The sequence below is a fragment of the Microcebus murinus genome, chromosome 3 (assembly GCF_040939455.1).
Source record: "Microcebus murinus isolate Inina chromosome 3, M.murinus_Inina_mat1.0, whole genome shotgun sequence".
Lineage (NCBI taxonomy): Eukaryota > Metazoa > Chordata > Mammalia > Primates > Cheirogaleidae > Microcebus > Microcebus murinus.
In genome coordinates this window covers 111,760,335-111,775,082 of record NC_134106.1, presented here as the reverse complement: position 1 = coordinate 111,775,082, position 14,748 = coordinate 111,760,335, and the positions used below count along the sequence as shown (strand labels likewise).

At 42.1% G+C, this 14,748-nt stretch overlaps 1 protein-coding gene across 8 annotated transcripts in view; it reads right to left on the bottom strand.

The window, feature by feature from the left end:
* TBC1D1 (TBC1 domain family member 1) overlaps nucleotides 1-14,748 on the bottom strand; it is a 204,533-nt gene that overhangs the window by 181,470 nt on the left and 8,315 nt on the right. For 5 of the 8 annotated variants that reach the window (XM_076001163.1, XM_076001160.1, XM_076001162.1 and 2 more), the window contains 2 exons: nucleotides 13,756-13,853; nucleotides 10,089-10,584 (listed from right to left, as the gene is read on the bottom strand). In XM_076001163.1, coding sequence (XP_075857278.1) covers nucleotides 10,089-10,584; nucleotides 13,756-13,766 — 507 coding nt within the window. In that variant the 5' untranslated portion in view covers nucleotides 13,767-13,853. Of the gene's footprint in view, nucleotides 1-10,088; nucleotides 10,585-13,755; nucleotides 13,854-14,748 lie in introns of those variants that run through there. The other 3 variants (XM_020286321.2, XM_076001161.1, XM_012771011.3) reach the window with 1 other exon arrangement.

Genomic DNA, 14,748 nt, shown 5'->3' with positions numbered 1-14,748 from the left:
TAGTGGTATTATGAGGGATTAAAAATGGCACACTGCTAGTGACCGGTGTGGGAGTGCTTTGACCGGGATCTTGTCGTGTCCACTGTTCATTATAACCCACCTAATTATATGGCTATCATTGTTTGGATGAGCCAAATACCTGTCTCTCTACAAATTTCTATTGTTCCTAGTTCTGCCCTCCGGAGCAATTCATAATTTGTCTCTTGCTTTTTGTACATGGCAGCCTTTCAAATGACTGAAGGCACTTATTACATTAGGCCTCCTCCTGCTCTCTCAAATTTTCTCTTCTATGACTTACAGATGTTTGCTAGCTGTTGACAATGTGGCATCAGAACCTATATTTGGCATATAAAATACCCTTGTACTTCTTGAGGGCACAATCATGCCTTAATTGATTTTTTTGGTTGGGGAGAGTCTTGTTCTGACAGGGTCTTGTTCTATCTTCCAGGCTAGAGTGCTGTGCCATCATCATAGCTCACAGCAACCTCAAACTCAGGCTCAAGTGATCCTCCTGCCTCAGCCTCCCCAGTAGCTGGGACTACAGGCATGAACTACCGCATCTGGATAATTTTTCTATTTTTTGTAGAGACAGAGGTCTTGCTGTTGCTCAGACTGGTCTCAAACTCCTGGCCTCAAGCAATCCTCCGCCTCACCCTCCCAAGGTACTAGAATTACAAGTGAGAGCCACTGCACCTGGCCATCTTAATCGATTTTGTACTCCAGCACCCAGCGAAGGGCAGCCACATTGGCAGCATTCCAATGAATGAATATCAAATCTGCAAAATCTCATACACTTACATTACTTAATCACAAGAAATGATGACTTCCAATGTGTGGTCAGAACTCAGGCAGCCAGGAAAGGGTCCCTGCAGGACCAGCTGGCATGAAGGCGCTTTTCAGGTGCTGGACCAGACACTGGCTCACAGCAGAAACAGCCACCTCGCTCTGGCCCGCCTCTCTCCCGGTGTGCCTGCATCAGGGCGTCCCCAAGCCCGCCCCACTCCACCCTCTCCAGAGGCTCTCCCAGGGCCAGGGCAGCTCCCCAGCCGCTCTGCTTGGAGTAGGGCAGATAGATGCCTAAGCATCCAAAAGGAGGAAAGGTGTTAAGAAGTGAAAAAAAAAAAAAAAAGAAACGAGCACTTTACCAACTTCAATTGTCCTAACACAGCAGCCCACCAACAGTGATATACATCTAGACTTATAAACAGGCCGTAGTTTTGAATGTAACCTTTACAGATGAACTCTGAGCAAAAGTCTGTCATGAGCAAATAGGAGGCAGCAAAAAAAAAAAAAAAGGGAGAACCTGTGGCCACCTGTGACAAATATTCAGGCTACTTCCCGGAATACTTCCCAGGTCAGCCCTAGTTCAGGGCTGACCACAAGAAAGAGAATGAAAGCCACATGTGCAATTTAAAATTTTCCAGTAGGCACATTTTAAAAAGGTAAAAATGAAACAAGTGAAGTTAAGTTTAGTCATATAATTTACTTAACCCAGTATGTGCAAATGTTATTTCAATATGTAATCATTATAGAAAATTATTGACATATTTTACGTTCTTTTTTTCCCAAAGTCTTTGAAATCCACTGTTTTTATGCTTCCAGCACATCTCCGTTCCAACTATCCATGCTTTAAGCGCTCACAGCCACATGTGACTACTGATCACTACACGGGGCAGTAGACGTCTAGGCTATTAATAAATCCCTTTAAAATACAAGTCAACCTCAGATTTAAGACACATGTAAAGTCTATTCTTAGGGATGGATTTATTTCAAAAAATCATTATTAAGTTCAGAACATTTGGTAAGAAAAATGCAAAGCTGCATAATGTAAAAGGCATAGAAAAATAAAAACTTAAATTACCTTAGCATCCATCACAAGGTGGATGCTTCTGAAGCTCTCAGACTCATTTTTCTAAGTCAAAAATAAATTATGTAATCAATCCAGTGTCATGAACGCAAACCTTCCAACAAATACTTCAGAGTTCATGCAGTCCCGGACATTCTTTTTATAGATGAAGAAGAATTCCTGCCAACCCTCGCACCCAGCGGCTGACTTCTGCCTGGCGTGACAGATGGCCAAGTGCTGATAAGCTGACACACACACTGCTCCTGCAGCCCTGCCTGAGTCACAGGCGCCGCGCGGGGCCCAGTGAAACTTCACATAATAAACCAGAATGGGGCACGAGGTGCCCAGTGGGAATGTCACAGAGACAAAAAGTCCTCCAAAACATACCTAAAAAAACCCCCTCAGAACCATTCCCTGGGTAGCAAAAAAAGAGCCGAAAGTCTGAAATTTAGAAATTATGATGACCAAATGCAGAAGAAGGAATAGATGAGAAAATAATACCGTGTTCTTCAGAATAATCACCCCCAGGAACAAAACAGACCAGCTCACTGGTGTGATCTTACATCTTCACTCTAGTAAAGAAAGTAATGAGCAGGCAGCATGGCAGCCAAGCAAGAGACGCAGCTGAGCCAGGCTCCACTGAAAATCCCGAAAGGAGTGGTACATATTTTAAGTCACTAACTTAAAATTCCAAGCAGATGGTGAATTACTAAGACAAATTAGTGATGGGTAAAATGCAACCAATATAAAGCTATAATCAAGAATAAATTCCCCCCAAATTTTGCAAATTAAGTAATAAAACTCAGCCAAAGCAACTCTGGCTTTTAATCTATATAGGGGGATAGAAGTATTAAGCTTGCTAGTCACAGGAAAACCACCTTACACCACTTTCTTTTTTAATATGCAAGGTAACTGAGACCAGAGAGGCTGAGTGAGGTGGTGCTAAGCCCCATGGAGTTACCGGAAGATGGTGTGCTTACAAGCCTCGTGCGAGAATACGCTGGTTCTTCACTGGAAATTTCAAAAGGCAGCATTTATTGGTCTAAACTTAAGCCTACAAATAATCAAGTAGCCTTAAAATTAGTGGTAAGGAAGCCCACATGGTTCAGTCTCAGATATGTTTCACCTTCAAGAAATGCAGTTTAGTTGCCAAAAATTATAGAAAAGAAAACCTAATTAAACAGGATTAAAGAGGATCCAAATAGCTCTTCATTTAAGAAAGTTACACTTAATAAAGTTGTCTCGTATGTGCCCATTTTCCACACAGCTTTCCCAGCTTCACTCTCTTGCCCCCACCAGGCTTCATACCCTTTTCCTTACTCTTCTGAAACTTAGCCTCTCTCTCTCCTCTCCCCCACCATCTGTCTGTCTGTCTGTCTGTCTGTCTGTCTGTCTGTCTGTCTGTCTGCCTCTTTCCCCCCACCTCCCTCAGCAAGAAATAATACTTCTTCTTTGGGAGACAGGAGTCAGGCTAGCAAGGACAAGATTCTCTTGGGGAAGCTGCAAACATTCCCACATCAATGACGTCTGTCTTGCCACAGTTGTCAAACACCCACACTGTTCAGACAGAACACCAAATCCAGAAGATCAGAATCTTACTAGAGTCAGGAGCAGTGTTTGAAGAGCCACAAAACAGATCAAGTATGATGAACACCAGTTCAAAAATATTTGGCACTTATGCCAACAATACTCCCATGCACACCACCTCTGACTTGCCCGGGCCCTGCACACACTGTGCCCACTCCCCTCCCCCCACACCAACCTACACTTCTCTACCTGCTACTGTCTCAAAAATCCCTGCCATTCTCCACTCAGCATTCATTCTTTCCTTTGACTGATAGAAAAATAGCAACATACTTGAGGCGAGTAGATGTGTAGCCCATTTTCCAGGTCTTGTGTCGTCTGGCTTTGGATTACAGGCTTAAGCTTAATCAGTGTTCAACAGGGATGGGGGGGGAGACCCACATCTTAAGGATGTGATGAGCATTGTAGGGGGGAAAGGATTACCTCTATCCCTTTTTAGGGAGAGGCAAAGAAACACATTGTAACCAAAATGTCTAAAAAAAAAATTTTGTTAATGGGAGGTGAACAGGTGGAAGAGGGGAGAAGGGGAAGGGTACCCACTTTCATGGTGGGTGCAGGGCGCACCACTTGAAGACTGGACACGCTTTAAGCTCTGGCAGAGCAGGGTGGGGAGGGGGGCAGGGGCAAGATATGTAACCCTAACAATATTTGTACCCACAGAATTTGGGAAAAAATTAATTAATTAATAAAAAAAAAAGAGAATAGCAACATATTAATCTAACGTCAGAAGCCCCAACCCAGCATCTCTGCTACCTACTTACCAGGGCTGGAAAGTTTCTTGAAAGGAAGCAGAGCTTTCCACTCCAGAAAGAAAAGGGTTGAAATGGAAATAGTCTTAGGAATGATGTAAAGTAACACTCGGTATGATAAGGGGCAGATCGGCTGAGTACTGGTTTTAGTAGAGGAGGCAATGCTGAGAAACTGGAGAGAGGAAGACTTCCAAGGTGATTTTCTTAGACTTGACAATTTTCTTGGTCTGAGTCTGGGCAGGCTCTTGATTTCTTTGTGATGTGAGGGGAGAAAAAAAGAGTCAGGGCTGTCTGTGAAACTGTCAGTTTTCAGAGTGGATGTGTTCATTTCTTACCATGGACCCAAACTTGAAACTATGCTTCAACCCAGGACTTCATGTCGCTGTGTTCACACATGTGTGCGGGCATGTTTATGGGTGTTACGGGAAAATGTGATCTGTGGTCTCATAGATTTGGAGAAAATTGATCTAAACAAAGTTAAACAGTTTGTCTTGCTGCAGGAATTTTCATAACTTTTAATGCCCTAATATACAAGAGGAGAATACAAGATACAGTGTTTTCCTAATACAGTGGTTCTCCGAGTGTGGTCTGCATAACTCCATGAACTGATATTTTCCAAATAATCAAAGCATAATGGTACAGAATCATGCCTGCTTGATGTGGCTTCAGATTTCATTTGCAGCTAAGATTTTTTTTTTTTTTTTTTTTTTTGAGACAGAGTCTCGCTTTGTTGCCCAGGCTAGAGTGAATGCCGTGGCGTCAGCCTAGCTCACAGCAACCTCAAACTCCTGGGCTCGAGTGATCCTTCTGCCTCAGCCTCCCGGGTAGCTGGGACTACAGGCATGCGCCACCATGCCCGGCTAATTTTTTATATATATATCAGTTGGCCAATTAATTTCTTTCTATTTATAGTAGAGACGGGGTCTCGCTCTTGCTCAGGCTGGTTTCGAACTCCTGACCTTGAGCAATCCGCCCGCCTCGGCCTCCCAAGAGCTAGGATTACAGGCGTGAGCCACAGCGCCCGGCCTGCAGCTAAGATTTAAGAAATTACCACTTACTGAGTTGTTGTAGTATTAAAGAAAAATATTTCCTTAATACTAATACCACAATTTCTAAATACCACAATTTCTAAAAAGGCTATTGACATATTTCTGTTTTCCTACTACACAGCTGTGTGAGCCCCAATTTTTTTTCATATACTCAACCAAAAAGACATATCACAACAGAATGAATGGAGAAGCAGCTATAAGAATCTAGTCATTTTCTATTAATCCAGACATGAAACAGATTTGAAAAAAAATAACTAGAACTATGCCAGTCTTATGGCTAAATATTTTTTGGAAAATATAGTTATTATTCACAAAAATATTATTTATGTTAGCATGTAAGAGGTTTATTACTTTTGTTTTTTAATAAGTTAATATCCTTATAATATCTCAGTTTTAATTTCTATCTATATTGATAGATATAACCCACATATACTGATGGGCTTTGCAATCCTTAATAATTTTGGAGAGTGAAAGGGTGTCCTCAGACCAGAAAATATGAGATGCTGTCCTAATGCATTTGATCATGAAAGCTTTTCTATGTGGAACAGCTTGAGTATACAAGGAATCTCCAAAAAGTTCATGGAAAATGCATATTATGAAAAAAGTGTGCATGAATATTTTGCACCAAAATGAACTCATACTAACTTGTTATAACATGTCTGAACAGGATCTAGTTTGAGGCTCTAAGAAGGATAAGACATCAGCTTGAAAAGAGCCACCATCAGAGCAACATGGATTCTGCTAAAACTGAAGCAAGAACAAACATCGCATTTATGGTGAAGCTTGGGTGGGAGAATGATGAAATCATTGAGGCTTTATGCGAAGTTTATGGGGACAATGCCCCAGATAAATCAGCAGTTTACCAATGGATGTTGCATTCTAAGAAGGGACAAGAGGATATTAAGGGACAAGATGATGAAGCCCAAAGCAGCAGATCACCTATATCAATTATGAGGAAATAATTAATCTTGTTTGTGCCCTCGTTGAAGAGGACCAATGAATGGCAGTACAAACAATAACCAACACCATAAACATATCCTTTGGTTCAGCTTACACAATTCTGACTAAAAAAAAAATTAAAGTTGAGCAAACTTTCCACTCAATGATTGCCAACACTGTTGCACCCAGAACAGCTGCAGATCAGAGCAGAGCTTTCAATGGAAATTTTAAAGAAGTGGGACCAAGATCCTGAAGCATTTCTTAGAAGAATTGCAACAGGAGATGGAGCACGGCTTTACCAGTACGATCCTGAAGACAAAGCACAACCAAAGCAATGGCTACCGAGAGGCAGTAGTGGTCCAGTCACAGCAAAAGTGGACTGGTCAACAGCAAAGGTCATGGCAACAAGTTTTTGGGATGCTCAGGGCATTTTGCTTGTTTATTTTCTGGGGGCCAAAGAACAATAACATCTGCTTATTATGAGAATGTTTCAAGAAAGTTAGACAAAGCATTAGCAGAACAATGCTCCTGCTCATTTCTCTCATCAAATAAATGCAGTGTTGCAAGAATTCCACAGGAAATCATTAGCGCCCACCTTACAGTCCTGATTTGGCTGCTTCTGACTTCTTTTTGTTTCCTAATCTTACTAAGTCTTTAAAGGGCACCCATATTTCTTCAGTTAATAATACAAAAAAGACTGCATCAACATGGTTAAATTCCCAGGACCTTCAGTTCTTTAGGGATGGACTAGATGGCTTGCATCATTGTTTACAAAAGTATCTTGTTAGAGGTTATGTTGAGAAATAAAGTTTATATTTTTAAATTCTATTTTTCCACAAACTTTTTGAAGTCTTCTCATAGTCTATGGAACATATAATGGGAAACACAATCTCAGGGTGTGCTCATAAAATTATTCCTTGACATGCCAATTCTTCCCAGACAATCTTCAGCAAATTTAGATGCTGATCAAAGGGTTTCTTCTCAAACAGTCGCTCTGTATCTATGACCCTGGCAGTAAATGCATATGTCTCCTCTGGAAAACACAGTTGATGCTGACCTCATCTGTTTAGAAGAGGCCTTAATCTGGAGAATTATTTCACTGTGTGAATGCTGTAAGTAGTGGAGAGAAGCGATGACAGAGGTTAACATGCTCCTACAGCAGATAATCCTCTGCTGTGAGATACGGTGCCGGTGGTGTTCCAACAACACAGAAGACTTCACGCCAGTTAGAGCCATGGGCAATGTGGTTTACCATGCTGTTTCCAGCAACAACAAAATTACTGACTGAGAAACCTGTGTCACAAGTTACTCTTTCATAAAGTGAACAGGATTATAGCAATTTATACTCTAAGTAATGACAATTTGTGTTTATAAAAATTTTATGCAAGCCAAAAATACTTAAGAACTAATACATATATCAACCATAGCTTTTTAGAATATAGACTAAGGCCAGTTCTCTACTTTGGGCAAGACTGGAAGTCTCAGTGACAGAATTTAGTTATAAATCGCTTTCTCCCGTCAGTTATCTGAATGACTAACCAGAAGCCTGCTCTTGGTGGCTATAAAAGATTTGGGGAAAAAGTCAAATGTATAAAGTGCTGAACAACTATACCATGCAAAAACTCCCCAAAAGGAGACTTAGGCCCAATACTTTATAGAGCTGGCCTGGGGTTCAGTCTGTTCAGTCCTCTCATTTTCATTCTGAAATTTTCCCAAATAATTGGAACCATTAAGTTTATTTATGCAGTTTTCTAAGTGTCTAGTTTTTAAAATGTTCCCCAAGGATGCCAGAATCTCATCTTTGGGAGCTGAAGATACTCATCTAGGTATTCTTTTTCTTTTTACTTAAGACTTAAAATGAAATTAGCATGTAATCTGCTTCCAGTAAAACTTTCTTGAATGAAAATTTTTTATGGCTATAAATGCTTACTAAGTTTCAGGCCCTGTGCTGCCTCATTTAGTCTTTCCAGCAACTTCATCAGATAAATACTGTAATTATCCCCATTTTACAGATGAGCAAACAAACTGGACTGCCCGAGGCCACCCAGTTTGTAGGTGGCAGAGACAGGACTGGAATCCAGGAAGTTAGTCCCTCTAAACCTCCAAGCTTGATGCTGTTGTGCCTATTTGAGATGCATGGACAATAAACACTAAATGATTTATAACATGAAGATGTTTGACTCTGTGGGCGAAATGGTGGTTTTGATCCCCAGATTGCCTTTATTTCAAAAAGCCTTCTCTGCACTCTGGGACTGTGTGGGGCCCATCCTCTGTCCTCCTGCCATGCCCTGTGCATGGATCTTGCGGTCCTATTCCCCACTGAGGCTTCTGCCTTCCCCCTACTGCTGACATGCTCTCACCTGCACCTGCAGCAGCAACCACTGAATCAACGAATAAAAGAACCAACGAATGAACAAACAAAAGTGCACCTCCAACAATCTACTTAGTACCAAGAACATTAATTTCTAAACGAGGTTCTTACACCCTGGAGAGTATGCAAAATAACCTAATGGGTTGCAGCGAGAAAACATAAGCATTTTTTTGAGACACAGTCTCGCTCTGTTGCCCAGGCTAGAGTGCAGCGGCATCATCATAGCTCACCATGGACTCAAATTCCTGCGCTCAAGGGATCCTCTTGTCTCAGCCTCCCAAGTAGCTGAGACTACAGATGCATGTCACCATGCCTGGCTAACTTTTCTAGTTTTTTTTGTAGAGATGCAGGTCTTGCTATGATGCTCAGGCTGTTCTTGAATTCCTGACCTTAAGCGATCCTCTTGCCTTGGCCTCCCAAAGTGCTAGGATTACAGGTAGCCAACATTACCATTTCTGTTCATATTTTACATTTGAAAATATGAAAGCCTTAGGCTTTACTGACATTGACAATGCGGGTTGACACTGGCATCCTCACTTTGCACATGTGGGAGACAGCTCGAGTCACAGAGGTGTGCTTGGCACCCAAACCACAGAGAGATTCCAGCCCCAGGGACTAGCTGTGGGGCCCTGAACCCACCTGAGAAAATGGCTATATGAATTATATTTGCAATTTTATCTAAGCTAATACTTATAAAAGGGACAAGCAGCCTTAGATAAGTCTTGCACAGAACTACAACTATACTAACAACAATGCAAGCACAATGAACAGGAAAAAGGCAGAGCTTTACCATGTCTCATATGCATTTCTCAACCCCCTCATGAGACAGAACAGTAACAAGCTAATCAGATCTGACGTGAAGTTGGCAAAAGAAAAAAACACAAAAGAACTACTGATGGTATCAAAACTTAGCTTCATATCTGCTGTTCTCATCAATGACCTTTGCCTAAGTGAACATCATGCCTTGGGAAACTGGCTGATGGTATTTTTAAACAGTTTATGAATAACTATATTTTTCTTAACTGGATTAACAAACGTGGAGATCCCCATCTAGAACTTTGCGACTCCAGGTGCCATCTGCGCGGCGGAGCATCAGCGTCACCGGCAGCACGATGGAGAGGCAGGCCTGGCCCAGACCTGCTGTACCAGGGTTTGCATTTTAGCAAGATCTCCAGATGCTCCACAGGCACATTTCAGTTTGAGAAGCACTGCTTCAGAACATTCATCTCAACATAAGTCATAATGCTTCTTATTTAAAAGAAGAAGCATATTCAAAAGAAGAAGCATATTTAAAACTGTTTTAAACTAATTTCTCTGTTGAGTTCCTGAACCAATATATATAATACATAATTTCTAATGTCTGTTATCAAATATCCTTCAAAGCTATCAACTATCACACCATCAGCCAAAAACTCAGCTAAATGATATCTATATAGCTGCAGCATTATCTCCTTATTCATTCCAGTACACTTAAAATATATTTCCTGGCCCCCATGTAATAAAAACTATCCAGCCACACCTTAATCTTTCCGATCCCCACTTCAACTTACCTTTGTTTGATCATCGGCTTTGAACACATAGCAGATATTCTGCCGACGGACAGCATCTTCTCTAATCAGACACGCGAAGTAACTCGGGTCGTGGCTGTTGTGGATCAGTTTGTGGACATGCTGCGGCCTGCACTCGAAGACGCGGGCACCAGTCAGTGGATCCCACTGTTGACTCCTGCCCGGCTCAGGTTCGCATCTCAGTCCAGACGGGGAAACATACAGCTGGACTTGCTTGGTGACAGCAAGCTGGTAACTGCGCCTTCGCACCTCTGCCACCACCCACGGCAGCATGGGCATGGTGGTGAGGGCATGAACGGGCAAGGAGCCCACCAGCTGGAGGCTGAAATCCGCCGAGACCTCGCTGGGAAACGGATGCTTCCGTGCGGTGAACATTATCGGTTCCATCTTGAGAAAGGTCTGGAAACTCAGCAAAACATTGCCACTCTTCTCTGTTTTGGACCCAGCAATCTGCTTTACACACTTCTGATGCAGGACCCTGGGGGAGAAACCACAGGCGTTAGAATCTAACAAAGTCATAGCAATAGCTACTTATGTTCAGAGAGTTGTTATTTCAGAAGAACTTAAAAGTCAGAAACCCAAACGTAAGAAGACATGGATACTAGTTAAAATACGCTGCTCTGCCTAGAAAGATCTTTCTCGAAATTGTATTGCACATAAAGCCTGGCCATGGCATGCAAGTCACACTCACCGCAGGTTTCAAAGATCCCCAGGAAACGTGTGTTAAACACGAACCTGAGAGAGCCAGCAAAGGCCGGCACGATAGGAAGCAGAACACAGTGCTACTCTGAGAGCTTTAACGCTCATTGTATCAATTAACATCCATTTTAAGGAATTTTTAAAAGATTAAATTCCACATAGGTGACTCCCCGAAGAAAGAAATCTTGGGAGGCCGGGCATGGTGGCTCACACCTGTAATCCTAGCACTCTGGGAGGCCAAGGCGAGCAGATTGCTCGAGGTCAGGAGTTCGAAACCAGCCTGAGCAAGAGCGAGACCCCATCTCTACTATAAATAGAAATTAATTGGCCAACCAATATATATAGAAAAAATTAGCTGGGCATGATGGCGCATGCCTGTAGTCCCAGCTACTCAGGAGACTGAGGCAGCAGGATTGCTTGATCCCAAGAGTTTGAGGTTGCTGTGAGCTAGGCTGACGCCACAGCACTCACTCTAGCCTGTGCAACAAAGTGAGACTCTGTCTCAAAAAAACAAACAAACAAACAAACAAACAAAAAATTAAAAAAAAGAAAAAGACATCTTGGGAGAAAAAATATCAGCTATATCCCCAGTGCCTGGTGTAGTACCTGACTCAAAGTAGGGGCTCAATAAATATTTTTTGCTTTTCTTCCTTTCTTTCTTTCTTTTCTTTTCTTTTTTTTTTTTAAGAGACAGCATCTCACTATGTTGCCCAGGCTGGACTTGAACTCCTGGGCTCAAGCAATCCTCCCATCTCAGCCTCCCTAGTAGCTGGGACTACAGACACGTGCCACTGCACCTGGCATTCAACACATGTCTTAAAAGAGTGATTGAAGTCTCTCCCATCCTAAAAAAATAAGAAAGAGAGAGAGATCATCCCTTGACTTCAAACTTCACCTGTCCACAACTCTTCCTTCTCTCCCTTCCCTACACAAACTTCTCCACTTGCTGTCTCCACTTCCTATGGCCCATCCCCTCCTTGTTTATAAGTCCTGGTTTGCACTACGGATCCACTGAAACTGCTCCCATTAAGGTTACCCAGGTTTTCAAGGCTGTGAAATTTAAAGGGGGCTGTTTAGTTCCTACTGCCTCGTCCTCCCTGATGAATCTCTCAACATTGATGACACCTTCCTTCTTAACACTCTTCTGGTTCTCATCTTAGTCTTCTGGTGCTTCTTTTTGTGTTCTTTGAAGGCTTTTCTTCCCTTGCTTCACTCCATCCTCTCCCCTCATTCCACTTGCCCTTCTAGACAATATCACCTAATCATTTGATGTCAACAACTGCATTCTAACAATGCTGCTGCCGGTGACAGCAGTTTGTTTTTACCGAGTACCAGGTGCTTGTGCTGTCCCATTTATTCTTAACAACCACCTCGTCAGTTAGAGACTACTATTATGAAGTAGAAAACTAAGGCACAGATAGCTTGACTTGCTTGTCACAAGGTGAGGTAGGAGAGTCTGCACCTGACTCTCAAGCCCATCCTCCTGCCTACTGCACAAGAATGCATCTAGTACATACACCCCGATGCTCCCATGGAAGCCTCCTTCCTGAGTTCCAGATCAGTGCAAGCCATTAAATATTAATATCTGGATAGCCTATAGGCACCTTAGCCTGAAGTCAGTTATTTGAAAACCAATTCAGTCTCACCGCCCTCCTTCCCAGAACTTCCCTTCTCTTCCCTCCTATAAGCTGGATCTCAGTGAAGAGCATCACTAGTCACTTTGCTGGGCAAGGAGTCATTCAGATTCCTTCTTCATCCTATCACCACCTCTGACTGACTCCACCATCTCCATACAGCTTATCTTTTCTCACCTACACAAAAGGTGCCCCAACCTTCAATCCACTCTTCACATATTTCCTAGAGTAATTTAACCAACACACAAAATTTATCACGTCTTAACAGGGAACTATGGCTCACACTTGTACTCCTAGTACCTTGGGAGGCCAAGGCAGTAGGACTGCTTGAGGCCAGGAGTTTGAGACCAACCTGACCAAGAGCAAGACTCTGTCTCTACAAAAAATAGAAAAGTTAGCCAGGTATGATGGTGCATGCCTATAGTTCCAGCTACTTAAGAGGCTGAGGCAGGAGGATTGCTTGAGCCCAGGAGTTTGAGGTTGCTGTGAGCTAGGCTGACGCCACAGCCCTCTAGCCTGGGCAATAGAGTGAGACCCTGTCTCAAAAAAATAAATCATCATGTCACTGCTCTGCTAAAAATCTCCCCCCATAAAATCTGGCATATAAGGTCTCTTTGGAACCTGGTGCTATCTATATCCCCAACTTTATATTCTCTCCTAAAATGCCCTCTTTTGTGCACCTTTTTGCTCTGCAGATAGAGAAACTACTTATGGTTCCTCATATAAAATGTGATTTTTTGTGCATCTGTGCATTTCCTTAGAACATAATACCTGTCACAAACTATAAAAAGGTCTGAGATTTTACCCTACTTGCAATCCAACTAGTTAGCCTGCCCCATGTTAGCCTTGCTGGTAGAAGACATGGCTCAGAGAGTAAGGACAATTTATTACCCAGAGCAATAGCAGTAAGCAGTTAGCATTTGTGTCTGTTCTCTGACCTCTAATTCCCACAGGCCAGGTGACACTGGTAGCATAGTGGATTACAGGAGAGGAACCTGAGCTTAGGGAGCCTAAATATTTTATCATTGTGAAGCATGGGAAGTAAGAGTGTCTGCTCTTTGTTCCAGAGATAGACCCTATTTCTATCTCCCATGGCTGTTTGCTGTGGAAATGTGATTGAATGATGGAATGGGTAATCCAGAACAAAGATAGTCAGTGCTCCTGCTCGCAAGACATGTAGAAACATGAGAGACCCATGGAGAACCATCTCCCAACAATCCCCACCCTTGTCCTCTAATTTCAATTCATATTTATTATAGCTCCAGCAACTGCCACTTCTTAGGGCACCCATCAGCACGACCTTCCACACTTCACACCCAATCATCATGGAGCATGGGCAAGGGCACGCTTGCAGCTCTGGCTTGGGCGAGGCAAAGGCATTATATGTGACCAAATGTCTATACTCCACAATATTCTGAAATTAAAATAAATAAAAGAGTCAACATTTTTTTAAAGTTTGAATAAGTGTCCCTTAGCAATACTGTAAGCTTCTTAAACTCATAAAGTTTGGGGTTTCTAAAATCAGTATTCAAATTTTTAGACATTTTCTAAAATAGAACTGAAGTCTATTCTTTTTACTCTGTTTTTCTATACGATATATATGTATATATCATAGTTCAGAGCTCATTTTTTATTTTAAATGTTCAAAAGTTGAAAAATAAACCAATACTTTATTTAGCACTCAAAAATTTTTCTTGAACTCTGGGAGGCCGAGGTGGGCGGATTGCTCGAGGTCAGGAGTTCGAAACCAGCCTGAGCAAGAGCGAGACCCCATCTCTACTATAAATAGAAAGAAATTAATTGGCCAACTAATATATATGTATATAAAAAAAATTAGCCGGGCATGGTGGCACATGCCTGTAGTCCCAGCTACTCGGGAGGCTGAGGCAGAAGGATTGCTTGAGCCCAGGAGTTTGAGGTTGCTGTGAGCTAGGCTGACGCCATGGCACTTGCTATAGCCTGGGCAACAAGTGAGACTCTGTCTCAAAAAAAAAAAAAAAAAAAAAATTTTCTTGAAAGTGTAGTAGGGACTCTTTTTCTTTGAAGTACAGCTTCTCCTAACAATGAAAACAAATCTGAAATTCATATCATCTCATAAATAATGATCTCTATTTATTCTCTCTCTCAGCTACAGGTGAAAGTGGCATTGAGTGTCTGGCTCAGCCTCCACTCTTGTAACCGAATCTGTTTCATGTTCTAACCGTTGACAGCTGCTAATCCCAAGACATGTTTAAAGAAGTACTAGAATTATTACAAAGGATAAATCCAAGATCTATCAATTATTTTTGATGTGGCCATTATTAATTATT